At 53.0% G+C, this 17,970-nt stretch overlaps 2 protein-coding genes across 2 annotated transcripts; both read left to right on the top strand.

Annotated features, from left to right (window-relative positions):
- Positions 1-220: 220 nt before the first annotated feature.
- Positions 221-14,673, top strand: STARD7 (StAR related lipid transfer domain containing 7). Its single transcript, XM_062596896.1, has 8 exons — positions 221-370; positions 8,177-8,382; positions 8,673-8,722; positions 9,238-9,348; positions 9,443-9,525; positions 9,962-10,061; positions 10,856-10,940; positions 13,426-14,673. Exons 1-8 carry the CDS (start codon positions 306-308, stop codon positions 13,608-13,610), a joined length of 885 nt encoding a protein of 294 aa, XP_062452880.1. The 5' UTR covers positions 221-305; the 3' UTR covers positions 13,611-14,673.
- Positions 14,674-16,784: 2,111 nt separating this feature from the next.
- ASTL (astacin like metalloendopeptidase) lies at positions 16,785-17,904 on the top strand. The gene is made up of 4 exons (XM_062596649.1): positions 16,785-16,984; positions 17,129-17,310; positions 17,401-17,482; positions 17,550-17,904. The coding sequence occupies exons 1-4, from the start codon at positions 16,926-16,928 to the stop codon at positions 17,902-17,904; spliced, it is 678 nt and encodes a 225-aa protein (XP_062452633.1). The 5' UTR covers positions 16,785-16,925.
- Positions 17,905-17,970: the final 66 nt, after the last annotated feature.

Below are 17,970 nucleotides of genomic sequence, written 5' to 3'. Positions count from 1 at the left end.
GCCTCGGCCCGCGCCCGCCCGCCGCCGCCGCCGCCCCCCCTCCTCCTCCTCCTCTCCCGGCCGGCGGCGGCGCGGCGGCGGGGGGCGGCGCGGCGCGGCGCGGCCTGCTGGGCCTGCTGGCGCGGCAGTGCAGCTACGTGACGGGGCAGCGGGCGCGGCGGGCGCAGCAGGCCTGGCAGCGCGGCGGCGGCGGCGGCGACGGCGGCGGCGGCGCGGCGGAGCGGGCGCGGCGGAGCGGGCTGTGGCGGCGGCTGCTCCGCGGCCGCTCCTCCTCCTCCTCCTCCGCCGCCGTCGCCGGCCGCCTCATGGCGGCCCTCGCCGGTGTTTTCGTCTGGGACGGGCAGCGCATCGAGGAGGAGGAGCTGCAGCGGTGGGTGCTGCGGCCCGGGGTCCCCCCCCCCTCCTCCAGAAACACCCTTCAGGGCCCGCGGTTCTCCCCCACCCAAAACCCTTCAGGGGCTGGCAGTGCCGCCCCCCTGCCAAATCCTTCAGGGCCTGGAGTGTCCGTCCCCCTCCCGTAAATCTCAGGGACGCCCCTTCCCCAAATCCTTCAAGACCCGGAGGTGTTCCTCCAAATCCTTAGGGGTTCTCCATGAATCCTTCACGGCCCAGGGGTGCCCCCTCCCCCCAGATCCTCACTGATTTCCCCCCCACTACAAATCCTTCAGAGCCCAGGAATCTATTCCCCCCCACACACACAAAATCGTTCGTGGACCCGGGTGCCCCCACTGAGTCCTTCAGGGCCTGGGAATTTTGCCCTGCCCAAATCCTCTGGGATGCTGCCCCCTCCCCCCAAATCCTTCAGGGCCCAGAATTCCTCCCCCCCCCCCAAAAAAAAATCAAGCTCTAGGGTTTCCCTTTACACTACCAAAGTTTCTGGAGGCCAGGCTACCCCCTAAAATCCTTATGGGTGCTACCCCCTAAAATCCTTATGGGTGCTCCCTCTAGCTCTTCTAGGACTCAGGATCCCCACTCAAGTGATTCATGGGTCCAGGCCCCCCCACACACCCCAAATCCTCAGGGATGCCCCCCAATTCTCCTTGGCCTGGGGTGCCTCCCCCCAGAATATTTGGGAAGCTGCCTGGGTATGGTGGTGGGGACAGTTCCCCTCCCGCAAAGAGGTCAGTGGCCTTTTTGCTTGCTCTTGGGGATCACGGGCATCGCGGTGGGAAAGCGTGGCTTTGCAGCTCTGCCTTCGAGTACCAACCGTGCCATGAGACAGGGCGGTGTCGACTCAGAAAAGGGCAATTAAAACTTGAAGTTGCTCGCGCGCTGCACTTCCCCCAAACCCTTCTGAATAATGCTTGGTTTGTCCAAGCGTGCTTTGCTTCACCTTGTTCAGACCACATTATGGGTGTTAAATGCACTGGCTCAAGTAACTTACATAATATTTAATTAGATTGTAGGCATAATGAAAGACAGCCTTTGCTTTTGTATCTTTTCACGTTGATATATGACCCCTTCAAATATCTTTAGACATACATACACACACACACACACACACACACATATATATATATATATATATCACATATGCCTTTATAGTCAACAAAAGCTGAAAAGGGCAAGTCTTTACTTTTTCCTCCCTGATGAGGGAGCTTCCAAAGTGGCTGTGCACAGCGAGGCCTTTCAGGAGCTACCGTTGTGACTGCTCGTGAGCACGCATCCTGATCGCATTGACGATAAAACCTATGTACTGTTTTCCATTGATCTCAGCAGGTGCTGGATTAGGTGTGGGATTAAAATTTGAGTCGGGCTGTCTGTTCAAGGTTGCTCGTGGCAGCGCTGTGCTTGCTCGCCCGCTTGCTGCTTGCAGGATTGAGCCTCCTTGCCTTCACTTAAGGACTCAGCAAGTCTAATCACAGCTCCCCTTTTAGTGCATTGATAGAGCAAGGTAGAGTTCACTTTTATTATTTCTTTTTATTTTTTCCTCTCTTGCAACCATAACTTGCTAGGTTTAAGTCTAGAAAGCTCTAATCCTGTTTGTTTTTAGGCTATCGACACAAGACTCTACCAGTTAATGTGATTTAAAAATATATCCAAGAGGGAGGCCTTGACTTAGGAGTGTGTGGGGTATCTTTAATGCCAGTTTCTGACACAGGGAGACTAAATGATGGCCATGCTCTTGTTGCCTGTTGTGGGAGTAATAACTTCTCAGTAAAGTCAGTCTGAAGTGTATTTGTTTGCTTGGTGCTTATTATAACTGGTCCATAGTTAGGAAAGAGGCCTTGAAAACAAGGTAAAATGACTTATTTCACAAGCAGTAGGATTAATGAAGCCTGCCTTCCTCTGAATCTATCTCCTGCTCTCACCCCCTCTTTAACTACTCTTTTTTTGCTACAGAATGAGTGGGAATGGGGCATTGCTGATGCTATAAGTAGGCTCAAAATAGACAGAGTAGATAAATACAATAAAACTTTGTATGCTGTACTTAGGTGCTGAGCGTGCAGGATTGCGCCTACCCTTCCGCATGCCGGGCTCGCGTTCATGGCGCCGGGGGAGAAGTGGCAATAAGCCTTCCTAAGTTTTATCCCAGGCTCCGTGTGTTTCGCTTGATCTATAAATGCAGGCAATCCCTTGCACCCAGACTTGTCACAAATGATTAGGGATTTACTGTTTCCTGTAAGGATCTGACGAGCTCCTCCTGAAGGCGTTTTTGTGTCTGCTGCTGCTTTTTCTTTAAAAGAGCCTTTGGGGCTTTGACCGTGAAAAATCGTATCAAAAGTAAGACCACTTGAAAGAACATCTTGCAATGCAAGTGTTTAAAATCTGAAGTTGCTTTTTGAAAATGTTTGGCTTAAGATGTGTCTCAGTTTTGCTTTTCAACAGGATTATGCACTGTAAGGTTGCTGCACTGTGTAATTTCGTGTTGCTCCTGAAAAATGTGAAAAGGGTTTTGTGATCTCAGCCAGAAAAGGTCCTTTTGTGAATCTGATACAGCAAGAAAGAGGTAGGAATGTGAGGAAAGTCTAAAAGAGATAGGAAGGAGACGTTTTGTGCAGTGCTGTGGTATGGCTCAGAGATTCACATGCAGGGATTAAGGCTTCTCTCACACTAATAAACTGTAAAGGTGCCTGAGTAATGCCAAGCTCACCGGCTGCCCTTTCTTGAGAAAAGAGGGACTGAAGGAGGGAGAGGTGCTGTTTGGAAAGACTTCCCACCTTTTATGTGTCAGTAGAGCAGCTCAAGTACTTTCCTGGGGGTGGTAGGAGACCTGTTTTTTGGAAGACTTCTATATGTGGACAGTAAAACTCATCTTTCCTTTCCATTATTCCTAAGGGGGAATAATCTGTTAATTTAACCTGATAGCAAGGCTATGCTTTTTTTCTTGGTAAAATCTGTAAAAATCTTGAGTGCCTGCTCTGGTGTTAGTCTTCCCTATAAGGTGCTTCTGGTATGGCGCTTCCTGGTAATGCAAAGATTTTATCTTAAAGACGGTAAATAAAACATCTGTCTATGGTGTTTGGAGCTTCTCCCTCAAGCTCTGAGGCAGGTGATGGTTTCTGTTGCGGAAAGCTTTGATCTCGTGCTTGCTGAAGGGATGGGCTGTGCCAGTTTAGGACTACGAGCACCCCTCTGCGGGAGAGCTTCGCTGGAGCTTGGAGCGAGCTGTTTCCGGTTATTTCCAGGTCATGTATTTCATGGTAGAAGTGTACAGGTTGGGTAAATGGGAGATGAAGACGAGGCATTTTCACACAAGCAAGGTTTCTGCAGCTCTGCTCACATGCTCTCGGGCTTTGAATGCTTGCTTTTCTCTCTTCTTTATTTTTAAATGTAAAACCTGTGGGCAGCCGGCACCATCTTGTGCATCTCTGCGCAGGGATTGCACCTCGAGTTTTAAATACCAAACAGAAACACAGCTGAAGTGCTTGTTTATCAGCAGCTGCTTCAGCGCAGGGTCATTTGGGGGAATATAACCCGTTTCTTCACATTGTAAGGCCTTGTGCAATAAAAGACAGGCCTGGGGCAAGAAGCAGTTGTTCTGGCTGCCCTCTGAAACGGGAAGTCAGGCTGACTTGTTTGGCTGAGAAACGCGCCATGCAGCTGGCTTTCTCCTTTCCCTAGCATGACCAAAACAAAAAGACCCGTGGCAAATTCACGCCCTGTCTGCCGTGCCTCCTCGCTGACTTCCAACTGCGTCCCGTCTGCTGCCGGTTGCAAATTGTACCGAGCCAACGGCTTTGAATTCTTTCCGATAAGCGAGGCCTCGCCACTCTGCCCGAGCGGTTGTGCGGCGCTTTTCGTTTGCACGGGCGATGGTCAGGCTCTGAGCACTTCCGAAAGTATTTGAGGCCGCGGTTGGACACCTGCCGTGGAGGAGGCTCACGCGCCTGTCATTTGCGCCTGACCGTCCTTCAGCTGTGGGCTGGCCCTCCCACACCAGCGCTGACGAAACGGTGCCCGTGAGTATTCCCCGTCCTTTCCGGAGCAAAGGCAGCAGGGGTTTTGGCGAAGCGGCTGCCGTCGGGTGCCGGAGCAAAGCTGGCCAATGCAGAGGTGAGCGGGGGGATATTTGCTGAAGTGTCTTGCCAGCCTTGCTGTTAGGCATCTTCAGGCAGCAATTAAGTACTAATTTTTGTTTATAACAGTGGCTGAAGTTGCGGGTCTGGGCTTGCGAGAGGTAGGTAGGTAAATTGTAGCGCTTCTCAAAGTGGGGTCGAAAGAGCGTTAGCAGTCCTTACCGAGCACAGCAATGCTAAGGCTTTCCCAGAACTGGGCAGCGAGCGGGGAAAATGCTTTCAGCCAGCTCGTGCTCCCTCTTCTCCAAAACACTGAACTATCCTCGAGGAGAGGAGAAGGGAGCGTATGGAGATCGATGACGACCCAGGAGGATCGTACGTTTGAACCTGGTGGTTCAGCCTGGCAGCGGCCTCTGGGGTACTGCACTAACATGCCTCTTTGAGGGAGAGGGATAAAATTTAAGATAACTTAAGATGGTCCCGTATTGCAGTTTGTTGCCATCCAGTTTTGCATGAGCTCAGCTGTGGTCACTAAATCCAGGTCGAAAAGGTCCCCGAATCGGCCTTAGCTGAAGCTGTGGTGGTGCAAACAGCCGAGCTGATTCCCCAGCTTGCTGCTGCCACAGGCCCCGCTCCCACCCACGGAATGCTGGCTCTGATACTCTGTGAGCCTCGCCGCTAGCCGATTTCAGTTTGCTAAACCAGCAGAAAACTAGCTGGTTCGAGTTTTGTTATTGTTGCTGGATTACGGAGGCGAGTTGGCTCGTGGAGGGGTTGCGTGAACGCTCTACCGAATAAATCAGAGATGGGACGATGTGGGGTGGGGGGAGAGTGGGACTCTCCCCACTCAGGGAAGGGGTTTAGGGCTGCGTTAACTGTAACGTGCTGCAGCTGTTTCACGGTGCTGGCACTGCTGTGCCACCTTCCCGTAATCATTAATTGGAAGCCATCTCCCGAGAGGAAAATGGTCATCCCAGAAGGCCTGTAAATCGGTTCAAGGTCTTTGCGCAGGTAAATCTGATTGGAGAGACGCCGGAGCTGTGACCTCCAGACATGGCAGGGGGACGGGGGAATTAGTGGCCGCTGCCTCGTCGCTGTTGTAGATCACGCGTGGCGGAGCTGGTGACGTCCCTCTTGCTTGAGCACGTATGTGACTTCTTTAGGAGGCGGCGGGGTGGGAACGTGCCGTGCCCATGCTGTGCCGTATCAGCTCCCCTCTCGCTCTCCTGGGCGCTGGAGAGTTTGGTTTCACAGTGCTCGCGTTGGGAGCTGCTGACCTAAAGCTGTGGTTACCAAGCATCTCAGGCCGAGGTACCTTCTCTTCGCTTGCAATCTGAGGGCGCTGCTCTGGCCTAGCAGAGATGGGGTCGCTCCCTGCCACCTTCGCCCTGCAACCCCTCTGCTCAAAGCCTGTTTCTCGGGGGTGGTCGGACTCTCCGTCCCCCTGCCAGCGCTGGCTCCTGGTTTAGCTGCAGCACTGGCAAGGGAAGCTCCGTGTGGCTGAGCCGCTTCGTACCCTACCCGAAACTCCCACCTGGGAAAGCCTTTTGAATTTTTGATTTGGAAGATGCTGTGTAGCTTGGATAATAGAACTGTTCAAGAGAACTCAGTGCTGATCTGGGTTTTGACCTTGCTGAGTTTTCTGACATCTTGTGGGAATAGGAAAAGAAGAGGATAGAGAAATGTTTTGCTGCGTGAAGCTGCTGTGAAACTCCTCGGAATCCTCTTTCCCCAGGATGTGGATTGGAGGGAATGCAAACACATAGCAATGTAAAGCTTTAGACCAGTATTAGTGGAAGCGATTACTTTGGGAATTTCCAGTGAACATTAACATTAATTCACCAGTCTGGTGAGACCTGACTTACAGGTTGCAGATTGGTGCTTTAGTTACAGCTGATGCTAATTACTTTAATATAATTAGTGTCTTCAGGCACTGTCAGGGCTTGAAGACACTGCAGACAGCTAGTGATCTCCCTTTCTCGGAGACCCTGCAGCAGGGCACTTCCCAGTACTGCCTGTGTCCCTGGAGGGCTGCTGCCAACAAAATAGCCCAAGCTGAAGGAGACTGAAGTATGGTGTTGCCTGCTCTGTATTTGCACAGGACTACAGGATGAGCTGTTCCTTTCTACCGTTTTATTTTCGGATACTGAAGCCTGAGCTGGAAGGAATTTATTCCACAATGGAAAGCTTTCACTGTGCTCTGCTCTTCTCCCTTATCTTCAGGAGCTTTGATTTGAATCTCACACCAGTGCTTTTGTCCTAGTACCAGTTTCTCTAGGTGAAGGAAGCTTAAACTGGAGATTTAATGGTCTGTGGAGCTGCATTTGTGAGAGTCTGTTCCCAAGGAGGGTCAGCCTTGCTGAACCTCTTGTAGGAGAGCCTAACGTACCTGTTTGTTACCTTGCAAACTCTGGCTGCTGTTCGCAATCCGCTTCTTGTCACTTGGCAGACTTAAGTGGACTCAAAAAACCTAATCTACCCTCCAAAATAGCATGGATTCCCCTTCTTCCCTCCCTCGCGTCCTATCACATTGCAGGATCCCACTGGACCTCCATCCGCTTACACAGGCTTATGGATCCGACTAATAACTGTGCAGTCAGCAAGCTGGAAGCAATCTGCCCTAGAATATTACTGGCAGCTTCACTGATCAGGTTTAGCCTGTGCTCCTGCACTGACTCAGCACAGCTGCAGCTCTGTGAGTGTTATTTCTGTGAACAACATAATACCTCAGTTGCTTCATTCCAGAAATGTTTTTTCCTTGAATCCATCTTTTCCTGCACTTCATTCTTTGTGGCTAGGTAGTTTATGTTGGGCTCTTCCCCGAGGACACTGCGAAATCTTGGTTTGTGAGCGTCTGATGACTCCTTCTCCAGCTTTTTATTACTAACTCCACGTATGAGAAACCTGTGTTATGTTGCAGCTCCCAGCATAGTCCGGTTTTGCCTTGTGTCACCTGGTCTGTGCCTGCAGGCTGCTGCATCCCTCCCCATGTCTTTCAGGGCCGTCTCTGTCACTCAACCCGGGCTAATCTGCCATGGGGAATCGGGCCCTTATGGAAGAGCTGGCGTTCGTGCAAGATGCTCCTGGTGGTTTGCCGAATCTCCTCGTAGCAGAAGCGTTTCTAGTCTTGCAGAAAGTTGTACCCAGCTGTACAAGGAACAAGCCCGTGTGCACTTCCTCTACAAAACAGCTAGAACACAATGCAGCTGCTGTCATCCCCTAGCTTTTTTTTTTTCCTCCCTCTCTCTCTCTCCTTGCCTTGCAGAAGGAGCCCTGCAATCCTCCTTTGTGCTGCAGATGTCTTTTCAGAGCCCTGAAAGGGGACTGCTTGGGTTACGCGGTCCCCGGCAGTTGCAGTTAACTACAGAATAGGTTTCCACCGTAGAAGCATGCGTAGGAAGCCCCTTCTGAATGCAGTACAAAGCAATTTTCGACACCGTGTCATAACATAAGAGCATTAGGACAAAAGATAAAGATCTACGGCAGCTACAGTGTGTAGCTGAGTGTGTTTTTGTTTGAGGGTGAAATGATCTGGGCATGAAGGGAGGGCTGAGACTGCTTTTTCTGCAGCAATAACACGCTAGATAAGGCCTGTAACTTGCTGAGGGCGCTTAGCAGGCCTCTGAGGCTCTGTCTGTAGGAGAAAGGCTCCATCCTCTGATAAAGCTTTCGTTGCTGACTGGCCTTGCCTTTCCTTTTCTTTCTCCCTGCCCCAGATCTGCACAAGAGATGAAGCACATGGAGAACATATCCAACCTGTTTCATGGCAGCACCCCAGACAATTATCAGAGGCTGGAGTCCAAATCAGAACGGGAAGCAATGTCTGCTTCTGGGGAGCAGCCCTGGGAGATGATCATGGACAAGAAGCACTTCAAGCTCTGGAGGCGTCCGATTGAGGGCACCCATTTGTATCAGTACAGAGGTAATTTGGCTCCTCGTGCTCTGCCTGCTTGCGTAGCTTTATTTCCACATGAGTCACTGTGCAAAGTAGTCAGATGTGTGCCGCGCGCATCCTGTCTGGCCTTTGTTTATATGAAGCTGAAGAACTGCAAAACTGTTGTCCTTTACTCCCCTCTTTGCTGTCTCGTCAGGCCTTTAGAGTGGTTCTGTCCCTGACACTTGCCTTGGAAAGTGACTTTTCCTTAAAATCTTGCTGCAGTGAGATTAAACGCTTGCTTATGCCTGTGACTAAAAATTTTCTCTTTGCTGCAGTATTTGGAACATACACAGATGTGACTCCCAGGCAGTTCTTCAATGTACAGGTGAGTGTGTGTAAAATCTAGGCTATACAGTCTGTTAGAAATAAAATATTACTTCCCATCCTTTGCCAGAAGAGATGAGATGGAAAACTGGTGGGTAGTATCTTCTGTTTGTATCGTTTGCGTGATCTAAACCGGCTTGGATTAGATCCTGATACAGATTAGAATGGGTCAAGTTATCAGGTTGTCCCATGATTACCTGCTCAGTCTGTGCTGCTCATTCCTGCTGGAAGTGAAGTATCAGCACACGTGGGCCCTAGGCCTTGATACGCTGCAGAACATCATCGAATTTCTGATCCTCGTTCTTCCTCTGCCTACCCTGCCGGGTAGCGTGATGCCCCTATGCTTCCTCCTCTGCTGACATCCTTCAAAGGGTCTTTAACTTCTTGGAGGGTAAAACTTGGCCATAAGAATTGGTTTGCTCCTCCGAGATGAGGAAAAGGGACGATTGTCTTCCTTTAGCAATGACATTGGTTACGCATGGACTTTGCTGTGATTCAGTCTCTTTTTCTTGCCAGCTGGACACTGAGTATAGGAAGAAGTGGGACTCGCTGGTCATCAAGTTGGATGTCATTGAGAGAGACCTGGCCACAGGTTCAGAAGTGATTCACTGGGTAACTCACTTTCCAGTGAGTGGTTCATTCTCCTTTCCTGCTTTATTTATCCTCCTTAACACCACACAGACGGCTACTGAGATTGATTTCTGTCCTTTCCTTTCTCCAGTACCCTATGTACTCACGAGACTACGTATACGTTCGACGGTACAGCGTAGACAAAGAGAACAATATGATGGTACTAGTGTCACGGTATGTATTGCCAGTTCGGCCTAGCCAAGCTCCCCATACGTTTTTGCCAGGATGTACTGCCTCCTGGTCGATCATGTCTCTAGCAAGGGTCACATCAGTCCTGCTTGCTGAAGGAGTCAACCTTTTTATTTTATTAATGACTCCCTTGGTAACCAATAAAGTCATTTTGTTGCTTTGCCCCTGTTTCCTGGCTGTAGAACAGAAAGTTCTGAGACCAGCTGTTAAGAGCTGGGTACAGATTTTGTGAGGTTTTCTAAATAGCTGTGAAAACTCAGGGATCTGTCTTGAAAAAACAGCCCCCTCCTCTAGGGTGAAAACTTTATTCCCTTAGTACCTGTCCTGTGTCAGCAGGTTTTGGGGTAGTCCAGATCCAGAGCTCGTTTTGTGAGAGTTTCGTCCTTAGTTGTAATGTTCCCTTCTGTTGTGTCTCCTCCAGGGCAGTGGAGCACCCAAGCGTCCCAGAAGATCCCGAGTACGTTCGGGTCAGAACCTACGAGTCTCAGATGGTCATCCGTCCGCACAAAACGTTTGATGAGGTGAGTTTTCAGATGATCTGGGAAATGTAATGGAAAAGCCACTTGCCACTAATTAAAGTACTACTTGGATAGAAACTGTGTTCTCTGGTTGTTGTCTGTAACAATCTGGGGCAAACTATAGAGTCAGAAAAGAGGTTTCAGTTTGTTTCCTGATTGCTAACACTAGGAGACCCTTCCCTGCATCCAGAAGTGAAATGTGCTGTGCTGAGGGAACTAGGAATTTTGACTGGGTAGCTTGAGACTCTCTCTAAAGGACTTTGGCTCTCCAGGAGAACCAAGTGTCTGACTTCAGAGAACCAGACTCTTAAATAAGTAAGTCTTAAGCCTCTGAAGTCTTCTCTCTCATGCTTAGCTTTTTCAGAACAAGCATACTGGGTCTTTGCAGGATATCTAGAACCTGAAGAGGGTGTGCTGGGTCAGTGGAACTCTGGGTTGAAGGCACCTTCCTTCTAAAACCTGCCTCTGCTTTCACTGGGTCTTCTATTGCTCTGCATCGCCACATCACTTCCTTCTTAGTACGTCAGTCGAAGCCCTGTAGAGACAGCAGTGCTCACTGTCGGATGCGAGCAGCCTTCTTTTTCAAAATGGACCGTAGAAAACCTGATCATATTTCTGATTAAATACTGACTGTAGTATTCATAGAGATGCCATCATTCTGCTAGTTCTGCTAGCCTTAAACATCTCGCTTTCTGCTTATCAGTGACAGCAAGGAAAAAAATTAGCTGACAATGAGGCGGTAACACCCAGCAGAGTTGCTCTGCCAGGTCAGACTCAGTAGCCTTCTCCTTTTTCAGAACGGTTTCGACTACTTGCTGACATACAGTGACAACCCACAAACCGTGTTCCCACGCTACTGCGTCAGCTGGATGGTCTCTAGCGGTGAGTTGCTGCCTTTAAAACGCGGTCGTGAGAATGCACCTCATAGAAGTTCATCAGGCTTCTTTTTCTAGGCAGAGCTAAGCGCTCCTGCCTTCGGTATCCTGTGGCTGCACAGGGCAGCAAGTGCCAGGAGTAACTGTGAGAAGCAAAGGTTGAATACTGAGACCACTGGCCTTTGCCTGGGGGATTTGGGGCATTTTTGGTGAGCACCTCAGGTTACTCTTCTTAGGAGGAGAGACTTCTGCCTGCATTACTGGCTGTGAGGAGGAAGGGAGTCTCTGCACCAGAGCCCTGCATGAGGGTGTTCTTCCTCACTAGTGTGCTTGAGGCAGAGCAAAGGAAAAACAGGATCTCAAAGACTCCTGACCTGTCTCAAGCTTGAGTAGTTGAGATCCACCTTTTCCTGCTAAGCTGAACTGGTTTTTTTCTTTGTTTTTTCCCTTACTGTAAGTATTTCTGGGATGCAATTCTTTCCTGTCGTCTCAGCGAACACAGGAGGAAACCCTTTTATTGCAGGTGCAGTGCCTACGCTGAGATTCCCACAGTGGAACTAGCTTTAAGAAAGAAAAAATAATAATAATAAATAAAAATAATAATAAAAAACCACTCTTCCCGCCGCCTCACCCTTCCGAGTGTTTGCAGGATCTAGGAAGGACTGAACTGGACTCTTGTCCCTCCTACAGCTCTATGCAGAGCAACCCACAGCTAAACCTGGCACATCTGCTATCACAGTACTAACTGGGAGTTTTATGGTCCTCCCTGAGGAGGGGAAAGATTGCAAAGCGCTTTCTAGCAGGATGGGGACTAAAAGGGACTGTGTTCATCCTTAAGTCTTGTTTTACAATAAAATAAATAAAAACCAAATAAAGAACAAAAAATAAAACCAGAAGCTACTTGTAGATGTTTTGGCTGCAGTGATTTTTGTGTCTAGCATCACACAACTTTGTCATAGGGATTGATGCAGGAAAGAGTTTACGTGTGTTAACACATTTAGCTGTTAGACCAACCTTTTTTCTTGCCACTTTCCTGCTCTTTCATCCCATATAAACTGAAACTGCAGCCATCCATGTCAACTTTCACCACTTCTACCTCTTTTCTTCCAGAATGCACTGTTTAATGCATCTAAGACTATGGGAAAGCTGGAATAACGTGGGCATGCCTCTGACCCAGTAACTACGCGTTGCAGAGACTGCCTTGATTTTAGATTTTTGCACTTAACTCCTGTATTTTAGAATGAAAATGTTAAATGGTGGAAACAGCGCTTCCAAGGCAAAGATTTTAATGGCATGGAGCTGTTTGCCTTCCTCCATCAGGCAGAGGCAGGGGTCCCCTCCTGACTCCTGCTGGAGTTTGGGGTGGATCTCGTAGAAAATAAAATAGTCATTTGAAGGCACAGGGCTTACAGTTCCTCGTAAGGGGGGTCAGAGAGATCCATTAGATAAGTGGAAGGTTGACACCACAGCTGAGTTCTAGGTGGCTGGGGAAGCATTCTGCTTACACCACCTCAGACTCCCACTATCTCTGTCCCTTTTTGCTTCACGCACCTCGTGGCATTGCTGAGCACGGGCAGGACGAGCTGGCGGAAGGACCAGCAGGAGGAATCCTTTTCCAAGTGGAATTCCGTGTCTAAATCCTCACAGGAACCACGCTTGCTGCCTGGGGTAGCGCTCCTGGTATTTAAGCTCCGTGGCATGTTAGCTCTGAGACGGAGTGATTCCCCCTGGGATGGATTTTCACAGGGCTAGCAAAAGCCACACTCGTAGAGGGCAGGGAGGTCCACGCGCGCTTTGTGCCCCTCTTACAGACCACAGAGATACGAGATCTCAATGAGAGGGTTTTTACATATATATATATATATCTGTATCTATCTATCTATATATATATATAATAAAAGAGAAAAAAGGGGGACTGAATACCCCTTAAACAACAGGGAACCAATTCTGGCTGAAGTTTCATAAGCTGTTTCAACCTGAGACAAAGCTGTCGGTAGGAAACCTCAAAGCATTGCCATTGTGAGGCTCTAACTGAACACGGGGGCTGAGGGCAGGAGGTATCAGAAATACCTTAGTGCCAGGGTTAAGGTATTAGCAGGATGGTAAGAGTGGCCGCAATAAAACTGCTGCTGCCGCAGCAGCGTCGCTCGCGCTCGAGAGCTGCTCTGGCTGGGATTGTAACGCTGCGACAGCTCGGTGCTTAGCTTCGATTTATTTCTCTACTGTGATAAGTAGGTAGAAGAATTAGAGAAGGTGAAAACTGAGCTGGAGAAGGGAGGAAAGGGGGGAGATCTTGCACAGAATCTGTCGCAGAGGTGGGAGAAGAGCTTTGCTGCTTTGGCACTCTTGCATTCTCCAAAACCGGTGGGGTTTAGGTAGCATCCCCGGGGCTCAGAGGTAGCGGGGAGGGTGCGGTGCGGAGCAGAGGCGTACGGATCCGAATCCCTTTCCTCTCTCTTGCTTCGCTCACTGTTCCCTGCTTCTCCTGCCAGGTATGCCGGACTTTCTGGAGAAGCTGCATACGGCCGCCCTGAAAGCCAAGAAGATGGAGATCGAAGTGCGGGACTATATGTCTGCCAAGCCCATCGAAAGCGGCGGTGAGGGGAAAGCGAGCGTTTCGAGCGCCGAGCACAAGAGCGAAGGCACCCGCAGCCCTGCCCAGCTGGAGTACGCCTAAGGGGCCGCCGCTGCGGGGTGCTGGGCTCCGCAGAAGGACTTGGGATGATGTGCAGCCACTGGAGCTTAGTTCAGCTGTTTCCCCGCCTCCCCACCTTCTCGTCTCCAAAGCTCTGCTTCCTCCTGCCGGGTAGCCTGGGGATGGGGATGGCGATGCTGCCCGCCGCGTGATGTTACGCTCGTGGCCGGGCCAGCGAAGCGTGATGTCGTGTAATCGCCTCTCTCTGCCGGTGTGCGTTTTTTTCCCCGTGGCAGGAAGGAATACCGTAGAAACACCTCCTCTGTTGCAGTACGGATGGCGTCTCTCCATCCTCCGCCCAATCCCTCCTTTCCTCACCTTTCTTTGGACTCTCAGACCCAAAAGTCGTTGGGTCCAGCAAAACACCACGGCCAGTGCTGCCCTGCAGCGTCCAACTTTCTTTTCCGCCGCCGCCTCTCCGGTCTTTAACAGCGCTACTAATTCACCGCTCTCCCACCGGCGTCGGCGGGGACGGGAGGTGGCAGCGCGCGGCGCCGAGCAGCCGGCCGGCGGAGCCGCTTGGCCGCGGACGCCGCCCCGCTGCCCAAGTGCCTTGCTGTCGGCGGCGCTGCGGAAGGAGGATGCTTCGCCGTCGTGTCATCGTTTTGCCAGCGGAAGACCCTCTGACGCGCCGCTGCGCCCTCGGAGCGGAGGGGGCCACGGCGGGGGGGATTTGCGTCGCTCGAGAGAGGCCTGAACCAGATGAATTGTGTAAACTGGGGTGAACGCTACCTTGGGGTTTGGGTTTTTTTCCTTTTTTTTTTTTTTTTTTTTTTTTTAAGCTGTTGTTTCTTTGCTGGGGAGGGCTCGTGGGATCAGCGAGCACCTTTCTGCCGCGACTAACCGGAGAGCTGAAGCCTGCTTCGTAGCGACGGCTCGCACGCCCACCGCGCGTCTCGGGAGGATCAGAGGGACTTCGGCGAGAGCGAACCTGGTGGCGACGGGGCCTGCGCGGGGCGGGGGGCACGGGGATGGGGGGACCGGAGGAATCTGTATGACTGGCAAAAATATTAATAAATCATCTGTCATAGCAACAGCTAAACTACTCCTGGGCAGCCTTGGGTGCTTGTGTTCTCCCAGGAAGGGCTCCGCGAGCCGGGCGGTGCAGCCTCCGGGCACGGCCGGCGGGGACCAACCCTTCTTGCCCGTCAAGCTGAGCCGCTTTGGGCCCCACTAGGGGCAAATCAGGTGCAAAACTCCAGTGACTTACATTTCGGGGCAAAGCGAGTGAGCGGCAGGAGCGGGCAGGGGCGCGACGGCAGCGGAAACGGGGGCCGCTTCCCCTTCTGCCCTGCGGAGTCGACTCCGCGCTCTCGGGAGCTCTGCAGGGCGTTCGGCCCTGTAATTCAGGCAGGAAACGCGCTTTCGATTAACCCCCCTCCGTGTTAACGAACCCCCCAGCCGCCAGGCGCAGGGTCTGTCCCTGCAGCAGCGCTCGCTAGGGAAACCCCCCCACCTTACAGCCTGCCTGCACTCCCTTCAATCTCTGCCTGGAAATTATTTTTATATATCGCTAGAATATTATCAAGATAGGTAGTTGTATTTCCCATTCCGGATTTATTCTCCCAGCTGGGACAACCGCCTATAAACCTCCTCTTTGCACCTTCAGCACCTTGCGCTTGCAGGCGGTTTTATAGGGATAACAACACTGTTCTTGCAGCCGTTAGCACCAAGCTGCTGCATGGATGCGGCTTAACGAGGCTGTTAATGATCTTCTGGCTGAGCAGCTGTGCCTGATTAGTTCTAGATAACGGCTGGTTTATGAGTAGCTTGGCTGGAGGTGGGTTCCAGGTGTGTTGGGAGCATGGCGCTGGCTTGTGGTGGTTGGGTGCTGCTCAGCAGCGTCTTTTTGCTGCTGGAAGGTAACGGCAACGCTCCGCCCCAGCCTGCAGAGAGGTTCGGGGTCACGCGAAGCTGCTTTTAATCTATTTTCTGCGCGTTGTTTTGGCTGCTGAGACCCAGCTCAGCCTCTGCTTCCCCTTGCAGGCAGCCCCGGGGGGATGGGGAGCCCCCGGCGCGGCAGTCCGCAGGGCGACGACATCCTCAGCATCAACGGAGGTGAGGGGGCTCGGCGGCGGCGGCGTTCCGGCCGGAGGAGGACCCGGCGCGGGGCCCGGCTCCGCGGGACTCGGGCTGGGCATGAGCTGAGCCGAGCTGTCCCGTTCTCAGCTGATTCCCGCTCGGTTTTTGCAGCTCTCGAGGTGCCTGACAGCAGCTCCCTCGTAGAAGGGGACATCGTCCGGGCGGTGAGTGGGGCCACCGAGGGCGCTGGGCTGCCCTGCTCCCCTTGTGGGCCTCGCTAATTAAAATAATAATAATAAATGACAAAGTTTGGAGGGGGGGTTGGTGCCTACAGAGGTGCTGGTGGCAGAGCCCAAAGCTGCTGCTGGGTGTCATCGTGCTCTGAAGTCCTGCGCAGGCAAGCGCGTCCTGGCCGGGTGGGTTCTGGCCAGATGTTGGGGCTGATCCAGCTGCCAACATCTGGCCCCGGGGCACCCCACTAACCCGCCGCTCGCCAGGATCCCTCCAGAGCGTTTGCTGCCGCAAACCCCAAATGGCCCAAGAGGAGAGGCGTCGTGCAAATCCCCTACGTCGTGTCCGACCGATACGGTAGGTGATGCCAGGCGGCGGCCACCCGCGGGGACGGCGCCGCGACCGGGCCTCGAGCCGTCGCGTCTTCTCCCGCCAGACGCTGCCAGCGTGAAGGTCCTCGAGGAAGCGTTCAGCGACTTCGCGAGGCTCACGTGCGTCCGCTTCGTCCCGCACTCCTACCAGAGGGACTTCGTCTCCATCGCTCCCATGGCTGGGTCAGTGGGCTCCAGGCAGCTGCAGCCATTTACCCCGGCGAGGAGGGTGATGGAGCGGGGAGGAAGGCTGCAGCGAGGAGACCATGTCAGTGCCCGTAGATGGTGGACGAGGGCCCATGGGGTGATGGTGGACACATCCCCGTAGGTGGCGGGGAGATGTGTGGCTGTCGGTGATGGGGGCGCGTGCCTGCAGATGGTGGACGCGCGCCCGTGGTTGATGGGGAAACGCGTCTGCACGTAGGTGATGGCCATGTGCCCATGGGGGATGATGGACCTGTGCCCACAGGCAATGGACGCTTGCCCATCAATGATGGGAGGAGGGGGGGAAGCCGTAGCAGTAGTAGATGGATACGTGCCCATGGGGGATGTTTGTGCCCGTAGATGATGGATGGGTGCTGATGGACACGTGGTGATGGGTGATGATGGACATGTCCATCATGGACGTATGGCGGACGTGTGCCTGTAGCTGATGGACACGTGCCCATGAGTGATGCAGGACACGTGCTGGCAGCTGATGGAGATGTGTCCCCAGATGATGGACGTGCCCGAGTGGGTGATGGGGAGATGTTTGCATCCATCAGTGATGACGGGAGCTGTGCTCCCAGCTCGCCAGGCCGGTCGCATCCTGCCCGCGCCGGGGGAGCTCCCCGTGCCGTCGCTCTGTGCGGCAAGCGCCAACCTCTCTTTCCTCAGGTGCTTCTCCAGCGTGGGCCGTGCCGGTGGGATGCAGATGCTCTCCTTGGCGCCCGCCTGCCTGCGCCGGGGAAAGGGGGTGGCCCTCCACGAGCTCATGCACCTGGCCGGCTTCTGGCACGAGCACAGCCGCGCCGACCGTGATGACTACATCCGTATCTCCTGGGACCACATCCTGCCCGGTGAGCCGCCGGCATTGCCCGGACCCAAGCCAGCGCCAGGTCCCAGTGGGGCGGGTGAAGCCATCGGGGCACCTTCTGGCTTCTTGGCAGGTTTTGAAGGCAACTTCATGAAGTCCCGGACGTCCAATATGCTCGTGGGCTACGACTACTCCTCGGTGCTGCACTACAGCAGGTGAGTCCAGCGCCGCTGCCGTCTCGCCTCTGAAACACCTCCGACTTCTTTTGCTCCCCCTCCTCAGATACGCCTTCAGCCGGAGCGGGGCGCCCACCATCACGCCGCTGCGGCCCCCGACGGCCCCCCTGGGGCAGCGGCGGGAGCTCAGCGCCTCCGACGCCGCCCGCGTCAACCGGCTCTACGGCTGCCGGGGCCCCGCAGCATCTCCGGGGCTGAGCACCCTCGTCCCAAGTGCCCTGGCTGCCGCGGGGTTCCCCGGCTCTCCGGCACCCACCTACCGTCCCCACGGGACGCATCCTACTGCCGGAGCCCGGACGGAGGTGGCCGGGACCGCGGAGGGACGCGCCGGAGGATGCAGCGCGCCGGAGACGAGCGCACAAACCCCGTGCGCGGAGCCCGGGGGTTATTGCAATCAATAAAGATACTTTGTGGTGGACCCAGGAGTTAAGATTGTATTTGGGGTTCAAACCTCATCTCCTCGAGCC

Source organism: Rhea pennata, chromosome 28 (assembly GCF_028389875.1).
Source record: "Rhea pennata isolate bPtePen1 chromosome 28, bPtePen1.pri, whole genome shotgun sequence".
Lineage (NCBI taxonomy): Eukaryota > Metazoa > Chordata > Aves > Rheiformes > Rheidae > Rhea > Rhea pennata.
This window is presented reverse-complemented; position numbering and strand designations above follow the sequence as displayed.